This window comes from Hyla sarda, chromosome 6, assembly GCF_029499605.1.
Source record: "Hyla sarda isolate aHylSar1 chromosome 6, aHylSar1.hap1, whole genome shotgun sequence".
Classification (NCBI taxonomy): Eukaryota; Metazoa; Chordata; class Amphibia; order Anura; family Hylidae; genus Hyla; species Hyla sarda.
Window position 1 is genome coordinate 107,146,650 of NC_079194.1, and position 15,979 is coordinate 107,162,628.

Here is a 15,979-nt window from a genome sequence, read left to right on the forward strand (position 1 = left end):
TAAACATTCAATTAAAAAAACACAACACATTGAAAAAAATGTTTGATTTAAAAAAACACTTCCCCACAGCCCTCGTTAACCCTTTTATTAACATTTTAAAAAACGCTGTTCATCATCGCAATCCACCGAATCATCCGCATTCACGTATATAAAATGAGAAGAAAAAAAAACAAAGAAAAAAAACAAACACAATAAAACTACAACCATATCTGTGATTTCTACACTATCAAAAAGTTGGTGTGCAATTTTTGATGTAAACTGGACTCTCACCCCTTTGAAAATATCATGTAAAGCAGACAATATACGTGGACATGCCAACAAAACTGACAAGAACAGTGTAAACCGCATCACAAAGCTCTTTGAAAATGTGGTCGATACTTTTCGTGCCAAAATAGTTTTTTTTCCCGCAAAATTCTTTGAGAATCTCCCATAGCTAGTACTTGTAGCTATGTGAGCAGTGTATCGGGGAAAATGCCACAGCTCTGTGAAGTGTGCGGTAGAGAAGGAGTGCACAGCAGAGCAAGGAGGGGGGGGGGGGGGTTCTATATTTGTACAAAATTTTTCAAAGAAGTGCACAACTTTAGTAAATCTTGAGCATGAGTATATATTAGACAATCAGTGTAAAGGGGTAGATCTGTGTCTACAAAAGACGCCTAATGATAAATCTCCCTCATAGTGTATAATGTTAAAGGGGTACTCCAGTGAAAAACTTTCTTATTTATTTATTTTTTTAAATGAACTGGTGCCAGAAAGTTAAACAGATTTGAAAATTACTTCTATTAAATTTTTTTTATCCTTTTAGTACTTTTTAGCAGCTGTATGCTACAGAGAAAATTCTTTACTTTTTGAATTTCTTTTTTGTGTTGTCCACAGTGCAATCTGCTGAAACCTCTGTCCGTGTCCGGAACTGTCCAGAGTTGCATAGGTTTGCTATGGGGATTTTCTCCTGCTCTGAACAGTTCCTGACATGGGCATCAGGTGTCAGCAGAGAGCACTGTGGACAACAAAAAAAAGAAATTCGAAAAATAAAGAATTTCCTCTGTAGCATACAGCTGCTAAAAAGTACTGAAAGTATTAAGATTTTTTTTATTGAAGTAATTTACAAATCTGTTAAATTTTCTGGCACAAGTTAATAAAAAAATAAATAAAAAAAAGTTTTCCACCAAAATACCCCTTTAACATATCTAAATCTTGATATTTAGCATCTATCTATCTATCTATCTATCTATCTATCTATCCATCTATCTATCTATCTATCTATCTATCTGTCTATCTGATCAGAGTCTCAGATTAGAAGCCATAATGATGGGGGGAAAAAATAAGCTTTTAGCATTATTTACTTTGTTTGCTTATTTTTATTGTATCTTTTATTTTACTTCTTTGTCTTTCCCAAAGAAACCATCAACCATATTTTTTTTGTTTAAACCAGACATTTTGGGGGGAAAAAGCCTAAATTATGATAATAGCATTCTTTAAAAAAAAAAAAAAGGGTCACATGTCATCTCTTCAATTCTTTTCATAGGCTGCGGGCCGCATAATGCTGAGTCAAGGATATGGGAAGATAATTAATACCGCCTCCATGGCAAGTTTAATAGGTGAGTGATGAGAGTTGACAGTTGAGCTTTGGAATTCATAGTTTAATTAGTAATCATGCCGTCTGATTTAATTAAGCATGTATCCGAAAGTGGTAAATCACTGACACTATGTATCAGGTCAAAAGATATATTAGCAAACATTTACGGCCTCCTTAACCTGTGTGCGAGTGGCGCACCTGTGCAAACCCAAGCAGTAAGAGCTCATTAATATCACGTCTCGCTGGTAAAAATTGATAATTAAGGAATTGACTGTTGCATTTAGGGATTTGGCAAAAAAAAAAGTAAAAATCTACCATTTCTCATTAAAGTGGTTATACACATGTAGACTGCCAATGTTCTTATAATGATAAGTCTATGGAGCTCATCTCACGCAGCAAGAAGGAAAAGGCATCAAAACGAACAGTGATAGGGACCTAGACTAATGAAAACTTTTGACATATGGATTTTTTTTCTAATGACAGGGACACTTTAAGCTGCCCTTGCACTATGACTAGGATTCCCTTGAACACTAAATATGCATAAGCTGTTACCAAACTCTTCTGGTTGTAACTTAGGTCCTGTGGGAACAAATGCATAGATGTGTTTAACCCAGACCAAATATACCTTAAGGACCCGGCCATTTTTTGAACATCTGACCACTGTCACTTCAAGCATTATTAACTCTGAGATGCTTTTACCTTTCATTCTGATTCCAAATTTGTTTTTTCAGGACATATTCTACTTTATATTAGTGGTAAAATTTTGTCGATACTTGTATCATTTCTTGGTGAAAAATTCCAAAATTTCATGAAAAAATTGAAAAGTTTGCTTTTTTTTAACTTTGAAGCTCTTTGCTTATAAGGAAGATGGATATTCCAAATAAATTACATTGATTCACATACACAATATGTCTACTTTATGTTTGCATCATAAAGTTGACATGGTTTTTTTTTTTGAAGACATCAGAGGGCTTCAAAGTTCAGCAGCAATTTTCCAATTTTTCACAAAATTTTCAAAATACGAATTTTTTCGGGACCAGTTCAGTTTTGAAGTGGATTTGAAGGGCCTTCATATTAGAAATACCCCACAAATTACCCAATTATAAAAACTGCACCTTTCAAAGTATCCAAAATGACATTCAGTAAGTGTGTTAACCCTTTAGGTGTTTCACAGGAATAGCAGCAAAGTGAAGGAGAAAATTCAAAATCTTCATTTTTTTACACTCGCATGTTCTTGTAGACCCAGTTTTTGAATTCTTACAAGTGGTAATAGGAGAAAAGCCCCCCAAAATTTGTAACCCAATTTCTCTTGAGTAAGGAAATACCTCATATGTGTATGTCAAGTGTTCGGCGGGCACAGTAGAGGGCTCAGAAGGGAAGGAGCAACAATGGGATTCTGGAGAGTGAATTTTGCTGAAATGATTTTTGGGGGGCATGTCACATTTAGAAAGCCCCTATGGTGCCAGAAGAGCAGAAAACCCCACATGGCATACCATTTTGGAAACTACACCCCTCAAGGCACATAACAAGGGGTCTATTGAGTCTTAATAGCCCACAGGTGTTTGACAACTTTTCGTTAAATCGGATGTGTAAATGGAAAAAAATATTTCACTAAAGTGCAGTTTTTTCTCCAAATGTACCATTTTTACAAAGGGTAATGGGAGAAAATGCCCCCCAACATTTGTAACCCCATCTCTTCTGAGTATGGAAATACCCCATGTAAAATGCTCTGCGGGCGAACTACAATGCTCAGAAGAGAAGGAGTCACATTTGGCTTTTTGAAAGCAAATTTCACTGAAATGGTTTTTGGGGGGCATGTCACATTTAGGAAGCCCCTGTGGTGCCAGAACAGCAAAAAATACCCACATGGCATACCATTTTGGAAACAACACCCCTTAAGGAACGTAAAAAGGGGTACAGTGAGCCTTAACTACCCACAGGTGTTTGACGAGTTTTTGTTAAAGTTGGATGTGTAAATGAAAAACATTTCTTTTTTTTTTACAAAAATGCTGTTTTTCCCCTAAATTTTACATTTTTACAAGGGGTAATAGGAGAAAATGACCCCCAAAATTTGTAACCCCATTTCTTCTGAGTATGGAAATACCACATGTGTGGACCTCAAGTGCTCTGCTGGCGAACTAAAATGCTCAGAAGAAGAGAAGCGCCATTGAACTTTTGGGAAGAGAATTTGTTTGAAATGGTAGTCAGGGGCCATGTGCGTTTACAAAGCCCCCCGTGGTGCTTTCATTTTCACGGACCACTGTTCCAAAAATCTGTCAGACACCTGTGGGGCATAAATGCTCACTGTACCCCTTATTACATTACATGAGGGGTGTAGTTTCCAAAATGGGGTCACATGTAGGGGGGGGTTCATTGTTCTAGCACTATGGGGGCTTTGTAAACACACGTGGCCTTCAATTCTGGACAAATTTTCTCTTCAAAATCCCAATGGCGCTCCTTCTGTTCTGAGCATTGTAGTGCGCCAGCAGAGCACTTTACATTCACATATGGGGTATGTTCTTACTCAGAAGAAATGGGGTTACAAATTTTGGGGGGATTTTTCCTATTTTCCCTTGTGAAAATGAAAAATTTAGGGTAACACCAGCATTTTAGTGAAATTTTTGTTTTCAATTTTCCCATCCAACTTTAATGAAAATTCGTCAAACGCCTGTGGGGTGTTAAGGCTCACTATACCCCTTGTCACGTTCCATGAGAGGTGTAGTTTCCAAAATGGGGTCACATGTGGGTATTTATTTTTTTGCGTTTATGTCAGAACCCCTGTAAAATCAGCCACCCCTGTGCAAATCACCAATTTAGGTCTCAAATTTACATAGTGCACTCTCACTCCTGAGCCTTGTTGTGCGTCCGCAGAGCATTTTACGGCCACATATGGGATATTTCTGTACTCAGGAGAAATTGCGTTACAAATTTTTTTTTTCCTTTTACCGCTTGTGAAAATAAAAAGTATGGGGCAACACCAGCATCATTTTTCTTTTTTTACACTAACAAGCTAGGTGTAACCCCCAACTTTTCCTTTTCATAGAGGGGTAAAAGGAGAAAAATCCCCCCAAAATTTGTAGTGCAATTCCTCCCGAGTACGGAAATACCCCATATGTGGCCCTAAACTGTTTCCTTGAAATACGACAGGGCTCCAAAGTGAGAAAGCGCCATGCGCATTTGAGGACTAAATTAGGGATTGCATAGGAGTGGATATAGGGTTATTCTACGCCAATGATTACCAAACAAGGTGCCTCCAGCTGTTGCAAAACTCCCAGCATGCCTGGACAGTCAGCGGCTAGAGGCTCCGTTTTGGAAACACTGCCATGCAAGATGTTTTTCATTTTTATTGGTGGGGACAGTGTAAGGGGGTGTTTATGTAGTGTTTTACCCTTTATTATGTGTTAGTGTAGTGTAGTGTTTTTAGGGTACATTCGCACTGGCTGGTTACGGTGAGTTTCCCGCTAGGAGTTTGCGCTGCATTCACATGGGGGGGGGGTGGAGGGGGAACCTCCAGCTGTTTCAAAACTACAACTCCCAGCATGTACTGACAGACCGTGCATGCTGGGAGTTGTACTTTTGCAACAGCTGGAGGCACACTAGTTGGAAAACCTTCAGTTAGGTTCTGTTATCTAACTCAGTATTTTCCAACCAGTGTTGATCACCGAAGGGCATGCAGGGAAATGTAGTTATGCAACAGCTGGAGGTACGTAACTACAACTCCCAGCATGCCGAGACAGCTTTTTGCTTTCTGGGCATGCTGGGATTTGCAGTTTTGCAACATTTGTAGGGCTACAGTTTATAGACCACTGCACAGCGATCTCCAAGCTGTGGACCTCCAGATGTTGCAAAACTACAAATCCCAGCATGCCCAGACAGCAAACAGTTATGTGGGCATGCTAGGAGTTGTAGTTTTGCAAGATATGGAGGGATATAGTTTAGAGACCACTGTATAGTGGTCTCAAACTGTAGCCCTCCAGCTGTTGCAAAACTACATATTCCAGCATGCCCAAACAGCTGTCTTGGCATGCTGGGAGTTGTAGTTTTGCAACATCTGGAGGGCTAAGGTTTAGAGACCACTGTATAGTGGTCTCAGACTATAGCCCTCCAGATCAACTTACCGGCTTCCGTAGGATCCAGGAAGCTGTCCTCTTCTGCCGTACGACATCGCCGCCCGCCGATCACCGTCGCCCGCTGCCTCCGGACGGGTAAGTGGACTTCGACGTTCGGTCCCCTTCGTTTCCCCGTTTTGCCCCGCCTATTGTGGGTGGGCAGCACGGGGAAAACGAAAGTTAACCCCCCGATCTGCTATTGGTCGTTGCTTCTCATGACCAATAGCAGGGATAGGAGGGGTGGCACCCCCGCCATCTCACTTGCGATTTGCACCGATCGCCGACATGGGGGGGGGGGTCTAACGACCCCCCTGGGCATTTGCGCAGGGTGCCTGCTGATAGATATCAGCAGTCACCCAGGTCCGGTGCGCTGGGCGGGAACTGAAATTCCCACAGGCGTATGGATACGCCGTGGATCCTTAAGTACCAGGACATCAAGGCGTATCCATACGCCCTAGGTCCTTAAGTGGTTAAATCCACCATGCCCAATCCTTCTTTCTTTTGATGTTTGCCATTGGGGGGTGTGGTGCCCATGGGGATGATGAGCATTATTTTGCAGGCTAGCTGGAAATAGTAGTCTTGAAGATATGTCACAGAGCAGGGTGATGTAACTAACCTGGTATTCCTCTGTGAACTCTATTGATCTTTTGTCAATTTAGTTGTTCCCGTAGTGCAAAGTGCAGGAATGAGACCTCTGGGTATTAGGTTTCTGTGAAAACACTTTAGCAAACACTTTAAAGTTCCAATACAGGAAGTCCAGGTTGGCAGGTTGGTGCAAAACTTGCTGCTGTGTATTTTCCTTCCCATTGAAGTCAATGGGTAGCAAAATCAGCTGCAGAATAAATGCAGCAAAGTATGGCACATGTGACCCTATCCCACTTAAGGACCCATTGCGTACAGGTACTCCCTGATGCCCTGGTACTTAAGGACCCACAGGTACCTGTACGCCTGTGGGAATTCCGGTCCCCGTCGCTGACCAGGTGGGGACCAGACTGGGGTGCCTGCTGAAATAGTTCAGCAGGCACCCTGTGCAAACCCCTGGGGAGGGGGGTCCTGAGACCCCCCAATGTCGATGGTCAATTCAGACTGACGATCTGCAGCGATTCCGGGTTATATGGGTCTTTGGTGACCCGGAAAATAAGAGGGATCAGGGATGTCCAGGACACCACCGATCCGCCTGAAGGGATATGAGTGAGGTGGCAGGGGTGCCACCCCTCCTATCCCTGCTATTGGTCAGTCATAAGCAACCGACCAATAGCAGATCGGGGGCGGGGGGTTAAAGTTCGGTTCCCCCGTTCTGCCCACCCACTGTAGTCAGGGCAGAACGGGGGAACTGTGGTGTGACCAGTGGTGGAGGTCCCGATCAGCTGCAGCGGGTGGCGATCCTCTCCCTGGTATGGAAGCTGGTGAGTTGTTGCCTAGCAACATCTGGAGGGCTACAGTTTGGAGACCACTATACAGTGGTCTCTAAACTGTGGCCCTCTAGATCTTGCAAAACTACAACTTCCAGCATGCCCACACAGCAATTTGCTGTCTGGGCATGCTGGGAGTTGTAGTTTTGCAACACCTGGAGGCACACTGGTTGGAAAATACTGAGTGAGGTAACAGAAACTAACTGAAGGTTTTCCAACCAGTGTACCTCCAGCTGTTGCAAAAGTACAACTCCTAGCATGCACGGTCTGTCAGTGCTTGCTGGGAGTTGTAGTTTTGCAACAGCTGGAGGTTTGCTTCCCCCCACGTGAATTTACAGGGTACATTCACACGGGCAGGTTTACAGTGAGTTTCCTGCTTCAAGTTTGAGCTGCGGCAAATTTTCCGCTGCAGCGCAAACTCCTAGCAGGAAACTCACTGTAAACCCCCGCCACTGCGAATGTACCCTAAAAACACTACACTACACTACACACAATAAAGGGTAAAACACTACACCCCCTTACACTGCCCCCCGCAATAAAAATGCAAAACGAATCGAACGGCAGTGTTTCCAAAATGGAGCCTCCAGCTGTTGCAAAACAACAATTCCCTGCATTTCTGGACAGCCACTGACTGTCCAGGCATGCTGGGAGTTTAGCAACAGCTGGAGGCATGCTGTTTGGGAATCAATGGCGTAGCATACCCCTATGTCCACCCCATGCAATCCCTAATTTAGTCCTCAAATGTGCATGCTGGGGTATCTCCGCACTCGGGAGCAATTGCGTTACAAATTTTGGGGTGCTTTTTCTCCTTTTATCCCTTATGAAAAGGAAAAGTTGGGGTCTACACCAGCCTGTTGGTGTAAAAAAAGACACATGTTTACACTAACCTACTGGTTTTGCCCCATACTTTTTATTTTCACAAGAGGTAAAAGGAAAAAAAGGCCCAAACAATCTGTAAGGCAATTTCTCCTGAGTATGGAAATACCCCATACGTGGACAGAAAATGCTCTGCGGACGCACAACAAGGCTCAGGAGTGAGAGCGCACCATGTACATTTGCACAGGGGTGATTTGCACAGGGATGAATGATTTTAAAGCGGTTCTGACATAAACGCAAAAAAAAAAAATACAAATGTGTGACCCCATTTTGGAAACTAAACCCCTCACGGACCGCAACAAGGGGTACAGTGAGCCTTGACACCCCACAGGTGTTTGACAAATTTTCGTTAAATTTAGATGGGAATATGAAAAAAAATGTTTTTAACTAAATTGATAGTGATACCCTACATTTTTCAGTTTCACAAGGTTAAATAGGAAAAAAAAGCCCCCCAAAATTTGTAACCCCATTTCTTCTGAGTAAGAACATGCCCCATATGGGGATGTAAAGTGCTCTGCAGGCAAACTACAATGCTCAGAGGAGAATGAGCACATTTAGCTTTTGGAGAGGAAATTTGTCCGGAATTGAAGACCATGTGTGTTTATAAAACCCCCATAGTGCCAGAAAAATGGACCCCCCCCCCCCCACATGTGACCCCATTTTTAAAACTTCACACCTCACACAATGTAATAAGGGGTAGAGCAAGCATTTATGCCCTACAGGTGTCTGACAGATTTTTGGAACAGTGGTCTGTGAAAATTAAAAGTCGTCAGGTGTTAAGGCTCACTGTACCCCTTGTTACATTTCTTGAGGGGTGTAGTTTCCAAAATAGTAGGCCAAAATAGTTTTGCTGGTGTTGCCCCATACTTTTTATTTTCACAAGAGGTAAAAGGAAAAAAAGCCCACAAAATCTGTAACGCAATTTTTCCTGAGTATGGAAACATGCCATATGTGGACAGAAAATGCTCTGCGGACGCACAACATGGATCAGGAGTGAGATAGCACCATGTACAATTGAGGCCTAAATTGGTGATTTGCACAGGGGTGGATGATTTTACAGCGGTTCTGACATAAACGCAAAAAAATAAATACAAATGTATGACCCCATTTTGGAAACTACAGCCCTCACGGAACGTGACAAGGGGTATAGTGAGCCTTAACACCCCACAGGTGTTTGACGATTTTTTTTTAAAGTTGGATGGGAAAATGAACAAAAAAAATGTTTAACTAAAATGCTGGTGATACCCTAAATTTTTCTGTTTCACATTGTTAAATAGGAAAAAAAAAGCCCCCCAAAATTTGTAACCCCATTTCATCTGAGTAAGAACATACCCCATATGTGAATGTAAAGTGCTCTGCGGGCGAACTACAATGCTCAGAGGAGAAGGAGCATGCTGGGCTTTTGGAGAGAAAATTTGTCCGGAATTGAAGACCATGTGTGTTTACAAACCCCCATAATGCCAGAAAAATTGCCCCCCCCCCACATGTGACCCCATTTTGTAAACTTCACACCTCACAGAATGTAATAAGGGGTAGAGTGAGCATTTATGCCCCACAGGTGTCTGACAGATTTTTGGAACAGTGGTCCGTGAAAGTGAAAATGAAAAGTCTTCAAAGACCTGTGAGGTGTTAAGGCTCACTATACCCCTTGTTACATTTCTTGAGGGGTGTAGTATGCCACATGTGTTTTTTTTTTTTGCGGTTTTGGCACCATAGGGGTTTCCTAAATGCGACATGCCCCCCAAAAACCATTTCAGCTAAATTTGCTTTCCAGAAGCCAAATGTGACTCCTTCTCTTCTGAGTATTGTAGTGCGCCCACAGTGCACTTGACGTCCACACATGGGGTATTTCCATACTCAGAAAAGATGGGTTTACACATTTTGGGGGCCATTTTCTCCTATTACCCCTTATAAAAATGTAACATTTGGGGAAAAAATAGCATTTTAGAAAAAAAAAAAAAAAATCATTTACACATCCAACTTTAAGGAAATGTCGTCAAACACCTGTGGGGTGTTAAGGCTCACTTTACCCCTTGTTATGTTCTTTGAGGGCTGCAGTTTCCTCAAAATAGTATACCATGGGGTGGGGGGGGGGGTGCTGTTCTGGCACCATAGGGGCTTCCTAAATGTGACATGCCCCCCAAAAACCATTTCAGAAAATTTGTCACTCCTTCCCTTCCGAGCCCTCTAGTGCACCCACAGAGCACTTGACATACACATATGAGACATTTCCTTACTTGAGAAAAATTGGGTTACAAATTTTAGGGAGATTTCTCTCCTTTTACCCCTTTAAAAAAATTCTAAAACTGGGTCTACAAGAACATGCGAGTGTAAAAAAATGAAGATTTTGAATTTTCTGCTTCACTTTGCTGCTATTCCTGTGAAACACCTAAAGGGTTAGCACACTTTCTTAATGTCATTTTGAATACTTTGAGGGGTGAAGTTTTTATAATGGGGTCATTTATGGGGTATTTCTAATATGAAGGCCCCTCAAATCCACTTCAAATCTAAACCAGTCCCTGAAAAATTCTGATTTAGTGAAAAATTGGAAAATTGCTGCTGAAACTTGAAGCCCTCTGATGTCTTCCAAAAGTAAAAACATGATGCAACCATAAAGTAGACATATTGTATATGCAAATCAATATATACTTTATTTGGTATGTCTATTTTCCTTACAAGCAGAGAGCTTCAAAGTAAAAAAAAAATGCTAAATTTTCACATTTTTCATCAAATTTTTTAATTTTTCACCAAGAAATGATGCAAGTATCGACAAAAATATACAACTAACATAAAGTAGAATATGTCAAGAAAAAACTATCTCAAAAGTTGAATGAAATGTAAAAGCATCCCAGAGTTATTAATACTTAAAGTGACAGCGGTCAGATGTGCAAAATATACCCGGGTCCTTAAGGTGAAAATGGTCTGGGTCCTTAAGGGGTTAAAGGGGTACTCCGATGGAAATTTGTTTTTTTAATCAACTGGTGCCAGACAGTTAAACAGATTTGTAAATTACTTCCAGTACTTTTTAGCAGCTGTATGCTACAGAGGAAATTATTTTCTTTTTGAATTTCTTTTTTGTCTTGTCCACAGTGCTCTCTGCTGACACCTCTGTCCGTGTCAGGAACTGTCCAGAGCAGCATAGGTTTGCTATGGGGATTTTCTCCTGCTCTGGAAAGTTTCTGATACGTGCATCAGGTGTCAGCAGAGAGCACTGTGGACAAGACAAAAAAAAATTCAACAAGAAAATAATTTCCTCTGTAGCATACAGCTGCTAAAAAGTACTGGAAGGATAAAGATTTATTGATAGAAGTAATTTACAAATCTGTTTAACTTTCTGGCACCAGTTGATTTAAAAAAATAATAATAATAATTTCCACTGGAGTACCCCTTTAACTCACAAACTCTGGTTGCGGTACAAAACCTGGAAGGAAGTGCACAAGAAAATTTTCTTATGACATTATAGCCACCCAGCACTAACCTTGAAAAGTGGTCACTAAAGATATAAGATTTTACGCAGAGGGGTCCTGTTTCAGCGTTTTTCTCCTCTGTCTACGACAAAACTCCTTCTTGGAGCTGAAAACTTGAAACATTATCCTCACAGCATGGATTGGAACAGAAACAGAATATAGACTTGCTTGTAGAACAGGATTCCATCTAGAAATTACACTTTGGTTTAGGTGTAGGAATAGCTAGTAGGAGCTAAACTAGGAGATGCTGCTCCGGCCAAAGCCAGACCTAAACTGAGTGGCCTGCCCAGCAAGAGCAGAACTGGGAGACATGTGACATGTAAGAGCCAGACTTAAACTGGTTTAGGTCTACTCGTCTTCTGAGACAGGAGGCCGGACTAGGAATTCTTTCCCCCAGATTTTTAGAGGTTTCTGTGAAAAACTTAGACTAGGAAGCATCATGTGATCAAGGCATACAACAGTAATGCAAATTTCAAATCTTACACTTGTTTCGCCTCAATATACCAATAATATAGTGCAATGCACAAAAACTGCTTTGTAAGTAGACGCACACCACCCCAACAACAATTATGTAGTTTTCAGACAGTTCTCTCACAGCCATACAACTTCCTAGGAAAGGTAGCTGGCACACAGGTACTAGGACACTACAGGTGCGTCTTATGACTCCCATAAACATGAGATGGTTGGCTGCTCTTAGCAACAGTACATTAAATGTATATATCTGTCTACCTATCTATCTCATATCTATTGATCTTTCTATCCATATACAAATATGCATTTATTCTATCTATACATTCTCTTATTTCTGTAAAGCCTCTTGTCGACCCTTACACCTTTAGGTAAATGCCCTGGCCATAACTGATAACTATTGGTCACACAAACCTGGCACTTTAAGCGAGAATTATGTGCAATATTTGTCTAGTAACTTTCGCTCCATTCCAGACTGTAACGCCAGTTGTTAAACCTTTTTATAGTTGCCAACAGGTGCCTCGACCAGCCTCGCTGTATCAGCAGTGTCGTCCGAGAGCCAATAAACCATTGTAACATATGGAGAAAAATCCCGACTGCTGAGCTAATCTGGAAGGCAGTTACTTTCTGGTGATCTGAGGCCCATGGAACAAAAATTGATCAATTACACAAATTAAGCATAGCCCTTCAGGAATTTATTTTATTGGTCTGGACATCTGTTTCAGTATTGTCCAAATCCAAAAATCAAACGGTGCTTTGAGCTGCCAAGTTAGGCAAGAAAATCTAGCGGCCATAAAACTACAACACAAAACCACTAAGTTAATATTACATCCATCTGCTGAATGTTATATAAATATGCAGCCTTTTTTATTTTCTTTGGGAATACCATTTATTTTTACAGTGCCCAGTATGACATTCGACAGCATTCTGTGCAGTTTATTACAAAGCGACTATAAACGTTTCTTCAAAAATGCATTTATAATTGTGTTACGAGTCCTTAGTTAAGTGTCTGCACCACCTGTCCTATTTATAATTAAAAACAGAGATTTTTTTTATTCCAATTTTTTTTCTGGGGGGGAGGAGGGGTTTAAAATAGTCAGGACAAGGACTCTAAAACAGTTTGCAATTATAATTTTTGGAGAAGCCGTTAACTAATGATTTAAGAGGGGCTGGCTGTGAATTTATGTGTGGAAATTATTACAAGGTATTGAGGGTTGTTAAAGGTAAATGCGCACCTTATAAATAATTCATTATTGAATGGAGTTGAATTAGTGATTGTGCCCGAGTTCATACATGGGGGAGCTAAGGTGATGGTGGAATAGAGGAGAAAAATGCCTAAGACTGCGCCAACAACTGCATGGTGTGGCATTAAAAATTTGTAGGCAACTGGAGTTGTTTAGACTTTGCTGACCCATAAGTGAAGAACCTGTAGGCAGTCAATGTACTGTAATACTGTTGGTGCAAGATCCAGGATTAGAAAAACTTGGCTTTCTTTTGAAAACAGTACCACATCTGTTCATTGGCTTTGGATGGGCGTGGTACTGGTTTTGGAAGAAGGTTAGGGCTACATGGAGAATTTTTGTTTTGTGTTCAAATTTGAACATGTAGATTGCGTGTTTCTGAAATATTTCTTCCTTAAAGTTAGTATAGAGTATTGAGTTTCCTATTTTCTTTTATCAAATTGTTAAATATTATACTCAGATGTCTCTTACTTATATTGGTTTCTGGGAAAGACAAGTGGTAATATTGGGATGTTTAATAATAAATAAATAATGATAGTAGTGCTTGGCCCAACCAGTGGCCCAGAATAGTTAGAGGGATGGTAATGCACCAAATCGCTTATTGTTATATGGAAAAAATATTGGGCTGTGAAGAACCAAACATTGTTGTGCTCACCTATTGTCTACACTGCGGGTGGGATCCAACAGTGATGATACTCTTTCTCACTGGAACATTTTGTTCTGAACGCTGGGTGTGGGCTGCGAGGGTCATGATGTCACAACCACGCCCCTTGTGGTGTCACACCACACCCCCTCAATGCAAGTCTATGGGAGGGCGTGGGACGTCTGCCACGCGCCCTCCCATAGACTTGCCTCGAGGGTGTGTGGCGTGATGCCACAAGGGGCATAGCCGTGACATCACGACCCCCACAACCCGCACCTAACGTTCGGAACAAAATACTCCGAATGCTGGGGCATTGGAGTACCCCTTTAAAGAAGTTCAGCCTTTCACTTGAAAATTCTGCTACAGTAGAGTTTCATTGATTTCAAAAGGATTCTGCTGGTGGAATTTCAATGTCCGCAGAAACATTGAATATACTCAGTGTTTCTCAGAATTTCACTCAGAAATGCATTGCTGTCAATGAAAACAGTACATTTTGGAGCAGTCCTAGCACTGCCGGAACATACAAATGTGTGAAATGTCCACCTGTGTCCGCCCGACGGACAGTATGCACATTTTTGGCCGTGTAAACATGGCCTTATAGCTACCACAGGAGTTGACACTTCTGCAGCTTTTTGTCACTAAGCGTTATGACTGCATGTTGGCGCATTTAATAAAGGATCTTGCCTTTTTTTCTCAGCAGGTGAAGCTTAGGATGCACAGTTCCCAGAACTGGATTTACAATTTAGTGGCACTTTCTATACTGTCAAATATGTAAAATCTCTACCAGGAACCCCAAACTTTCTTGTGTCATATGTAATACTGCTCTAATGTCCTTTATTGTGTTACAGGGTTTTTGGGCCCCCTTAGACACTAAAACAACGGTGTTTCTGGTGGATATGTGTACAGTATTGTGGATATGAAAGTGGCGCAATTTATCCTTATGCCCCCTGCTACTCCTGGTTCCAATTACCTAGTCATGACTGTACCCAGTGGCTGGTAGAAATATCTTAGGGAGTTACAGCTGGTCATGGCCAAACTGCTTTTTATTATTTGGCAGGCAGATGTGGTACCTTAGTTTGGGCACTATGCCAAGTAGCAGAGTACATGCCATAACTTTACCCTTTGTTAAATCAGTGAATTTAAGTAATGGTTCACCTTAGGTAAATCTTTGTTTAATCAAGGTTGCATGGTTTTGTAAGATTAACCCTTTGGAGTGTTGACATGTAGTGTTGAGCAAAAATATTTGTAATGCTAATTTTTATCGCAGGCATCTGTACTTTGCGATTTTGCTAATATTTAGAATTTAGTGCTATATACTCATAGGGGGAGCTTTATCAAAACCTGTGCAGAGGAAAATTTGCCCAGTTGCCCATAGCAACCAATCAGCTTGCTGCTTTCATTTTTATGAAGGCCTGTGAAAAATGAAAGAAGCGATCTGATTGGTTGCTATGGGCAACTGGGCAAGCTTTCCTCTGCACAGGTTTTGATAAATCTCCCCCATAATTTCAAATATTCATGTTTTTTGTTTGTTTTTTTTCACATGCAAATTTTTATGCGAATTTTCCATGCAAATTTTCGCATGAAAAAAAAAGGTGATGAACATAGCGAATATGCAAATTTTTCAAACATAGGACAAATAATCATCAATATTTTCGCAAAATATTGTGAATTTGAATATGGCCCGTGCCGCTCATCACTAGTGATTTTAGAATTCTCACAGCTGTTATTGAACCCATGAGAGCTCCCTTTATAGCATACTCAAGTATTTCTCATGCTCTATATTTAAGGGGGCAGGGTGAGAGTTCGGCTGTTTTCCAGTAATACATACAGTTACTTCCTCCTTACTTATCTAGCCAATCTCATGCCATAACATAGTGCTGGAAAATGTACACTCGACAGACTGGCCTTTCAATTTTTTGAAAAATTCTATTCGGCCAATTCGCTGAATTTTCCGAAAATATTTGGTTCTGTCCGAATTTATTTGGGGCAAATCTATATTAAAAATGGCTATTTCTGACCTACAGAGAGCCTCAATAGGGGTTTAGAACACTTTGCCTTGCTGTAACACGCATAGGGTATGTGCTGGCTGGGTTAGCGAAATAATACTGCTATTCAGTATGACATGCAGATTAGAGGCGTTGCTATTAGAATCACTGTCAAAAAGTGGCACAATGACAGAGTCTGAAGGTG

The 15,979-nt window shown here is 41.1% G+C and overlaps 1 protein-coding gene across 1 annotated transcript in view; it reads left to right on the forward strand.

Annotated features, from left to right (window-relative positions):
* LOC130277451 (uncharacterized) overlaps positions 1-15,979 on the forward strand; it is a 110,472-nt gene that overhangs the window by 35,927 nt on the left and 58,566 nt on the right. Inside the window, exon 7 of the mRNA XM_056528123.1 lies at positions 1,523-1,595. Within this exon, the coding sequence (XP_056384098.1) occupies positions 1,523-1,595 (73 nt within the window). The remainder of the gene's footprint in view (positions 1-1,522; positions 1,596-15,979) is intronic.